The 9,783-nt window shown below is 43.6% G+C and overlaps 1 protein-coding gene across 7 annotated transcripts in view; it reads right to left on the minus strand.

Annotated features, from left to right (window-relative positions):
* Nucleotides 1–9,783, minus strand: part of TBCE (tubulin folding cofactor E) — a 51,029-nt gene that overhangs the window by 17,192 nt on the left and 24,054 nt on the right. For 6 of the 7 annotated variants that reach the window (XR_005956676.1, XM_041485457.1, XM_041485459.1 and 3 more), the window contains exons 2-3: nt 7,801–7,933; nt 4,933–5,017 (exon numbers count right to left, since the gene is read on the minus strand). Coding sequence is in view for 6 of the 7 variants with exons in the window: in XM_041485457.1 (XP_041341391.1) it covers nt 4,933–5,017; nt 7,801–7,933 (218 nt within the window). In the remaining variant the exon portion in view is untranslated. Of the gene's footprint in view, nt 1–4,932; nt 5,018–7,800; nt 7,934–8,144; nt 8,222–9,783 lie in introns of those variants that run through there. The other variant, XM_041485461.1, reaches the window with a different exon arrangement.

The raw sequence follows: 9,783 nt of genomic DNA on the forward strand, positions 1-9,783 counted from the left end.
TTGCCTCCAAATATATCACTTCTGCATTTCATTAAGTCAAACAGCTTCATAGATGGCAGATAGTACAGGATGCTGCTTGAGGCTCTGGAAAAAAATCCTTGTACTCTTGTCTATCTGTAATTCACACTAGGTCCTGCTGTAAGTTTATTCTGACAACAACTGTCCAACTTCCTATCATCATGATTTTGTCATCACCAGCCCTCTACACTCAACAGTTCTGCTCTCCTCAACCCTCTCACCAGAGCTAATCTCGAACCTCACTTCTGCATTCCTCCTGTCATGTCATTTATCCCTATCATAGCCAAGATCTTTGGGTCTCTCCATCACCATATCCATTCCTAAGCCCATTTCTGTCCTGTCAGGTCACCACTTCTATTGGCATCTCCTTCTTCATTTTCCATGCAGGAACCAGTTCTATCCTTAGGGGGGAAAACAAAACCCATAAAAACCAACAGATGAACATAGCTACCCTGTCCCCCTGTCATATAAAGCCATAGGAAAATTTTAGTGTATTTATCTCTCAAGACCCTTCTCTTTTTGTCCTGATCATAAGGTCATAGGTTTTCTCTCTCCTGTTGCTCACTTCCCATTACTCTGCATGCTATTATAAATTACCTAATGTATATTTAAATCCATTCCACAGCCTAAGCTTTTCAGTTCCAGTCTATTTATTTGATCTACTTTTTTAGGAACTGTCACAAAAGACAGGAAAGGAAACTGCAATAGGAACCTATTTTCAGGCAAAATTATTGTGCATTCAAGGAGAAAGGTCATTGTAACTCATTTTTCCTAAAACACACAGCCTGTATTAAATTTCCCATTAGGACATATGAACTGTACAAGCTTCATGTACATATCAAACAAATAATGCACCTGGACTAATGCAAAAACACACCTATTAGCCATCAGTCTCCATAACTGCGAACTAAACAGATAAATCCTAATCCAAAGAGTCATCCAGCATGCATATTATGAGATGGAAGAACCTGTGGATTACTGATCAACTTCACTTAAGAGGAGCACTCAGAAGTCTGAGAACATGTATGCAAATTGTCTTGCAGCCAGAACAAAACACTGTGTGGAAAGAGAGTGGTAGAAGATATGGCCCAATTTTCTTAAGCAGGAAATGTAGAATATGCTCAAGCGGAGCTCTGGCAAGTAGCTGGCTCTAGTTAATACTGACACTTCCTACTGACTTTTAAAATAGAGTGGTTGACCCCAATCTCAGAAGTCATCTTCTAGGACACTTCCTATTCATGATTCAGTAGCCTGAAGCATACAACCCATCTGCTGGCACACCCAGGGCACTTCAAGGATATTCATTAAAATTTAGATGAGCTGGCAGCTTCCACTGAATAAGGAGGAAATTTGGCATCATTCTTTGCTAATGTAGGACACAGTCATGGCACTGCTCATCATTACAGGTACACATGGCTCTTCATATGCAAGGGAAATATCACACACACACACTTCTCAGTACTGAAGAAAAATGCAGGAGTACATAAATCACAACAGCTCCATACTTGAGCTGTCTGACTGCAAAAGCTCTGAGCCACGCAGAGAGATGTCAGCTTTATCAGCCTAGGCAGTAAACATGGATCAAAGGGCTTCTTTGCCCAGTACAGTCTGTTTGCAATGATCAACTCCAGGCAATTACCATCGTGACTGCAGCAAATGCGCTACAAGGCTCATAAGGTGTCATAAAGTGGAGCTGTTTGAATCCATGCACGTCTGTTCTACACAGATCTGAACAGATCTCTTCCTTCTAGGGGAAGGTGTTCAACAGACAAAACTTCTATTAGAAGAATCTACACACTGCAGTAAAGAAAATCCTTCAAAATTTAGAAAGAGGCCATGGCACCAAACAATGCTTATAAATGACACCTAAAACTAACCTGCCATGGTGTATCAAATTCAACTGAACATCAGAAGCTTTGCAAGCATGAGCAAGTATTTAAAGTTCTTGAAAGTTTACCTTAGTTAAACAGACATGAAACTTGACTCTGAGCTTTCAAAAACAAGGAAAGACAGTCATCTGCAGTTTTAGCTGCTATCTTGGGGTTCTGCTGGTGCCCAAGATATGTTTGAGCAGTGATTAGGGACAACCTTTTGTTTCAACACAGATTCTACTGGCAGCAAAGAGCATGAGTTTCTGATGAACAGAACTTCTTAACTGAAACCTCCTCAGGAATCTTAGGAATGCTTTCTGCCTTTGCAAAATGGAAATAATTTTTGTTTTCATGGACACTAAAATGATATTTTTTCATGTATTTGAAGAGTTTGTTTGTACTCTAGGTAGATATTCCTGGAGGGGAATGTGTCACCCTTGAAGAAAAAATAGCCTAATTTAATAAAAACAGATCTTTCATGGAGAAGAACATCTTGAATCATCATGGAGCAGATCATCATGCAGTAAGTATAGGACAACCAGGGGAGGAAGATGTGCTTGTAACCCACATTTCCCAGGGGAACACATGCATACAAATGTGTCAGTGGGTCTGTGGGAGAGGATCTTATGGGAAAGCACACTCACGTTTCAAAAGCTGTATACAAATTTTAACACTGTTTTAAGGCTTGATTACTCATTTCTCTTGAAGGACTGCAGAACATAATTACATTATATACCACTGCAACTGACAGCTAAAATAGTAGCTTCCTCAGTTAAGAAATAAGATCCTATTATCAGGGAAAAACCAAACATAAAACCAACACTAGATTGTGCATTGCCATTTCCAGCTGATACGAGGTTGATGAACATGCTCATGTCAGCAAAATTTGAAGTATGGCTGTTTTGTTCTTTGGTATTCATATTCTTAAGTTGTTCAATTATCACTACATAATGACCCAGAAAAATGTACTGCCATGAAACATAAAAGTTTAGGTCACATTTTCAAAAAACCTACTATAGAGATCACATAGAGCTGTAAGCAGACCTACTGTTTCAGGTAAGGACTTGAAAAGAAAGAAGATTCTCTGGTAATGAGTATCTCAGAATCAGTTTTATTTTCCTCTTATGGTCTAATTTTCAAATGTCACTCTGAAAGATGTATTTTTTAAAGCAGTTATTTTTAAAATTGCCTTAAAAGCAATTTCGAAATGTCCTTTCACTGCATTTGTTTACAGTACAAGCTACTTGATCAGCTGCTTCTGCTTATCAGAATTCAAGGAGTGAGCAAAGTAGGCTTGTAGGCAAAGGATAAGGTGTGATAAGGTGTAAGGGGAAAAATACAGCATTTTTTTAGATGTGTATATTCATCTACAAAGAAACATTTTTCTCTCCTAATCAGTAGCAGTAAAGAGGTGATGTTTTAAGTTGTGTGAGAGTTTTGTTTTTCGGCATCCTTTTGCTAAAATAAGGTAAATATTTCTTACTTAAGTTTGCCCACATTTTCACAACAGTCAATAGAAGAAATACAAATGTGTCTGCACCCAGGAAGTTATGTCTGCGTGTCTTGGTGGACTGCTGGAACTATGTGCTCTCTTAGACTCCAGCAGAACTTCTTCTGATTGGAAAATAGCAGAGTACGAAGAACAGGTATTGAAAGAACAACATGTTTAAAGACCACAACATTTACATTTGTTATGCTATTGAGCTTCACTCAAAACATTGATTTTTACATCAAGAATTAAGGTTACTATCTGAGATCTCATCTCCTAGAAGCACACTAATGGCTGCTAAAAACCCAAGAGTCTATACACATATATATAAATATCATATACACACAAATGTAAAGCAGTTGAGTTTCTGAAGAACATTCATGAAATCTTCAATTGCTTTTTCTGTCCAGAAAGATTTGGAATGGTCAGCCAATTATTTCTGGGTTTTTTTTTTCTCCTACAGCAGAACTTAGCTAGCTTCAACTTGGAAACTGTTTCAATTAAATTCAAAGCATTTAGGAAGCAACTTCCACTAATATATTAATTTTAAAGATATGGTCGTGCTAAAACCATCATTTCCAATTCTTTAGCTGAAACAAAACATCCAGCAATGTTGATTTTTTTCTTGTATGAAATGTGTTTAGCCTCCTTAAGCCTTGTTTTATTATTATTTGATACAAGGGAAAAAAATATCCAGTTCTCAGAGGTCAGTGTTTTCTTCTTCACTTATTTTTCTGAAGAACAGATTTTGCTCTCTCATCCTTCACCACTTCTATGCTCAGGAACTTACTGAGCTAGCAGTTTGTAGTATTTAAGAGCTATTGATGACTTTCCTCTATCAACTCATCCAGTTACTATTTAACTTACAAACTTTAGCTGTTGCATGTGTCCTGACACAGAAATCAACAACTTGCTGCAGTTAATATCCATCCTAGAGTCCTATATTCTGCAATTTCAAACATGTTAAGTGCTCAAATCCTTTCACTTAAAAGTAATGCATGCATATATTTAAAAACCCCACACAGCTGGACTATGTTTTGCATGTACTAAATCCAAGGAATATATTTAACAATTCCTTAGTGATACAAATATAACCCAAATAATTAGCAGGAACTTGGCATTTTCCCTTAACAAGATGCATGCAAGTCACCTTCAATTAAAATATAAACTGTATTTGGAACACTTGATATGGACCAATATTTTGGTTCAGAATAATCTACTGAAAGTCACTAGGAAATACTGATTTCCTAACTAAAGTAAAAGGTCTAAAACCTACTAAGAATAATAATAACATCCAAAAGTCTCATTTTATAACATACCTCTGCAAACATGACTTGTATTTTCTAAGTATTTACTATACCCTAATACCTGTAACTGGATAAATGTCAATGCAAGAGCCTCTATGGATTAACTAGTCAGAGCACTCAGAATTATGATCTTTTTCATACTGGCCAACTGATAACAGAAGGATTTGCCCTAAAAATTGTCAAAGGGACTTTCCCAATGACCATCTTGTCAGCACATATGATATGCCAATGCTGTGACTCAACTCACCTGCACTTAAAATACTGTGTTCCTTCATAGCTGCCATCATGCTTTCCCCTCTGAGGATCATCCCATTCCACACCAAGCCAAATTCCTGAAAAAAATGGTTGATAGTTTTTCAAATTTATATCATCATATCCATAGAAATCGCAGCCAGAAAGAATCTCTGCAGCTCACCTAGCCTAACCTTCTCTCTCAAAGCAGCAGATTATCACCACCACCAAAAAAAGTCAGGTAATTTGTTACCTAGCCAGACCTTAAAAATGTCCAAGGAGAGAAAGATTGCAACACATCTGGTGAGCATAATCCAGTGCTGCATTTTAATGGAAAAGGTTTTCCTGCTGTGGCCATTATCCTTTATTGTATATTCTAGTACTTGTAAGAAGAGTTAGGCTCTGCCATCTTTGTAACCACCTGTCAAACAGCTGCAGGAAGCCACTGGATGGCACTTTTTCTTCCCTTCACCACATTAACCAAGCCCAGATCACTCAACCTCTTCACAACACATGTGTATGGTCTGTGCCCTTAACCACCCTGGCAGTCCTCCAAGACTCCTCAAGAGAGGACACCTTTGAGATCCTCTCAAGTCTATTGCATCTCTCTTGAACTGGAATAGTTCCACAGCCGATACCTTACTTCAAGTGCAACCTTGTCAAGAACCCTGCCCCCAGAGAGGGATAACAGCTTTAACTTGCAGGCCATGTTCATCACTTCCCTCTAAGGTAACCCAGTACAACATGTATCTTTGCTTGTTACAGGGGTCACTGCTGGCTCATATTCATAACAGTATCCAACTTAACTCCCAAGCCCTTTACATCAGACTCTGTGAGTCACTAGTACTTCCTGGTCTGTACTACACATGGAAATTTATCCTTATTGAATCTCTTGGGTTCAAACCTAAAGTTCATAAACCTTGATCTGGATTGCAATTCTGTCTTGTATCACAGCAGCCATTTGAGGGTGAACCCTGTTCATCACCCAAGTCACTGAGGAATACATGAAACAATACACACTCCAGCATTTACTTTTGTAGTACTCACTCATTACAGATACCAAGTCATTAATTACTTTTTCACTTGACAACTTTAGAATCATTTAAGTGTCCATTCACCTACCTTGTATTTCTTCAGCTTACAAATAAGATTCTTTGTGGAGGCATTATTCAAAGACTTACTGAAGTCAAGGAACATTGTTCTCCCTTTATCCACATTCAGTCATATCATCATAGAAAGTAACTACATCGGCCAAGCACAACTTCTTATTTACAAGTACCAAATACTCCCAAGTACCATCTTGTCCTTCACAGGCTTGGGAATGGATTCCAAGGAAAACATGCTATGTGATCTTTCCAGTAACTGAAGTGAGGCTAATGAGTCTACAGTTCCTGGTCATCCTTCTTGCCTCTTCTAGAACGTATGCAAGGCTAGTCTTCTTCCAAGCATCAGGAATCTTCCCACAAATTTGAACATTTATAGTGGGTTGACCCAGGCTAGATACCGGGTGCCCACCCAAAGCCACTCTGTCACTCCCCTCCTCAGCTGAACAGGGGAGAAAAAATACAACAAAAGGCTCATCAGCTGAGATTAGGACAGGGAGAGATCACCCACTGATTACTGTCATGGGCAAAACAGACTTGACTTGGGGAAAGTAACTAAATTTATTACCAGTCAAAATCAGAGTAGCATAATGAGAAGTAAAACAAATCTTAAAAATACCCCCATCTCAGCTCTCCCTCCTTCCTGGGCTCTACCTCCTCCCCATGAGAGGTAGAGAGATGGAGATGGAGTCAGTTCACACCTTATTTCTGCCGCTTCCCCCTCAAAGAGGGGAGTCCTTCCCCTGCTCCAGTGCAGGTTCCTCCCATAGAAGACAGTCCTCCATGGACTGGTCCAACATAACTCTTCCCTACAGGCTACAGTATACTTCCTTTGGAACTGCTCCAGTGTGGAACCCTTTGTTCATGGGGTGTAGTCCTTCAGGAAAAGGCTACTCCAGCGTGAGTCCCCCACAGGGTCATATGACCTACCAGGAAACCCACTCCAGCAGGGCTTATCTCCCAGGTCTACCAGGAGCCTGCTCTGGTGTGGTCACCACTTCCTTTCAGGCATCCACCTGTGTGTGTCCCCTCCATGGGCAGCAGGTGGATCTCTGAATCCCTGCTGAGCCCCCTGGACTGCCAGGAAACAGCCTGTCTCAGTAGGTCTGCAGGCGAATCTCCTCTTTGGAGTGTCAAGCACCTCCTTCCCCTTCTTCTTCACTGACCTTTGTGTCTGCAGGGCTGTTCCTCTCACATATTCTCACTCAGTTCTTCTCTGGCCACAGCTACCTTTGTACAAAGAGGCTCTTTTCCTTCCCCTTCTTAAAGATGGTTTCACCAAGGTACAACTACCATCGCTGACGGGCTCAGCCTTGGCCAGTGGCAGGTCCACCCTGGAGCTGGCTAGCAGCGGCTCTGTTGGACACGGAGAAAGCTTCTGGTTTCTCACAGATGCCACCCCTGCAGCCCCTGCCACTCTCAGAGAAAGCCTTGTCACACAAACCCAAAGCAATGTGTTATCAAAGGAACAGGTGGTCTGGTGATCTGCTGCTGCTGCCTCTTACCTTCCCTGACTATGCCAGCACAGAGATCAGGGAAAAGACTGCAAAGTTCTTCTTACACTCCTTTTGACAATTCTGACTTCTGTAAAAAAACCCAAATCCCCAACAACTTGCACAGATTAGAAATCACCATATTTACACAAGAACAATGAGGAAACATCAAATTGTAAATTGCCTCGTTCTACTCGACAGTGTTGGGTTTTCTTAATTAAGAAGAACATGAGCAGAACCTCGAGAACAACCATAAAATGTGAAGATTATTACTTTTGTGGCGCTTACCTGCAGTACGAGACACGCTGCCCACATAGCGCACAGTCCCATAGTCGGTGCCACAGGCGACCCGCCGACCCAGCGCGTCGGGAGGCAGCCCGGCAGCCATCCCGGGACCGCGGGAACCGGGCTGCTCCCAGACCTGCAGGCACAGGAGAAACGCCCTTAACACACGCGCAAGACGCTGTTCTCACAACGCCCTTCCTTGAGCTGCTCTTTTGCCGCCGGGCTGCAGGCGGCTCCCTCGCGGCGCTGCCCCGTGCCGCTCCCGCTCCCGCTCCCGGAGCAGGCTCTTGTGGGCCGCTCCCAGCCCCGGCCCCACACGCGCGGGGCCGCGGCCGCCGCTCACGCACCGGCGGGGCCGCTCCGCTGCCGCACTTCCGCCCTGCGCCGCGCGGCACCCGCCGCCCCGCCCCGCGCGGCTCTCGGAGCGCTCCGATTGGCCACGAGCCCCACGGCAGCCCTGCCCTGGCCCGCTATTGGTCCGCCCCGCCCTCTACCCTGCTCGAGTCACCGCCTTCGGGGCAAATCGGCCGGGGCTTCGCCGCCGCGGAGCTTTCTGGGTAACGGTGTTCACCGAGGTAGCTCCGCCACGCAGGCTTGCCAGCCTCGGACTACAGCTCCCAGAATGCCGCGGGGTGAAAGGCGGGCGCTCTGACTGGGCGAGCCGGGCCCGCGGGGCGGTGCCGCGGTGTCCCGCCCGTCCCGGGAATTGTGCCTCCCTGGGAATAGCCGCAAACGTGCGGCGGGCTGTGAGGGGAAAGGAAAGATGCCCCGGGGAAGCGCTGCTGCGGTTGGCAAAGCCCTGCGGCACCGGTGCACCGACACTGAGCAGGAGGTGGTTCCGAGTCCGTAGCTCAAGGCTGGGGCGCGCTCCCGGGAGCAGCGGCTGAGGAGAACTCGGGCGACCCGCTGAGCAGTAGAGCTCCCCCGGAGCACCCCCGGGCCAGGGGGACTCCCAAACGGTGGTATCCTCTGTACGCTGCTACATTTGTTGCTGCATTTATTTCAACATTCAGTATTTGGGGAAAATATTCCCTGGGAGATCCAGGAAAATCGAAGTGTCCACTGTGCGTAAGATTAACAGCAAAAAATGAAAGACCTGACTGTGTTCTAGTACCAGTTGGTGAGGAACAGAAATTGAGTAAGAGCTCTTCAGTTTGACAGAGATAGATATGGCAAGATCTAAGAGCTGTGTTTATAAAAATCAAAGTATTGTAACTGATGTTTTTCACCTTTTTAATCTCTTGTGTTTCATAGTTCAATGTCTCATAACAGCTTAATGCAAACAATATCATTTGAATGCTGGCATCACGAAGACTGGAACAATCATGACAGTAAATAATCAAGCAGCTCTTTCAGTCCCAGAGCTCCATTACATTAAATCTGTCTGTTCTTCTGGCAGGCAGCACATTAGTACTCTTTGCTGTGAGGCTGTGACACTGACTACACAAATCGAGTATGGGTATTTGGTAACACTAGTACATTCCAATCAAAACGATCTGGATAACGTGTGTATATTCTTTAGCATGCTGATCTTTAGCATCTTCAAGTAGCAGGCTTTAAGGGTGCGCTTTACTGGCTTGCACAAAGCAGCTGCTCCCCAAGGGGACAACCCAGCAAAGAACTCTGTGCCTTGGCTTCATCATCCTCCCTTGCCATAGGTAATGCGTTATTTCAGGACAACTAAAAGAATTGGGGGAAAAATTAGATACCCTAGTCCTTCTTCCACATCTTTGGCGGTGCTGCTGTCCCATCTGGGTTCCTAAGCCCACTCATCTCCCACAGAGGGCACTCTTGGAACGATCTATTCCAGTTTCAAGCCATGTAGCTTCAGCTACATGGAAGTGGTACAAGTGAGAGCAGTAAGGCCTCTTGCTCTCCTTTTTGACTCCCCCACTGTTCCCAAGGTGTACTGCCTGACAGGAAAGGCACTGAAAACAAGAAAATACTTCTTGTGATCTTTCTGGCCCCAGCTGCCCTTGTTTTACC

Source organism: Pyrgilauda ruficollis, unplaced genomic scaffold (genome assembly GCF_017590135.1).
Source record: "Pyrgilauda ruficollis isolate IOZ18807 unplaced genomic scaffold, ASM1759013v1 scaffold70, whole genome shotgun sequence".
Classification (NCBI taxonomy): domain Eukaryota; kingdom Metazoa; phylum Chordata; class Aves; order Passeriformes; family Passeridae; genus Pyrgilauda; species Pyrgilauda ruficollis.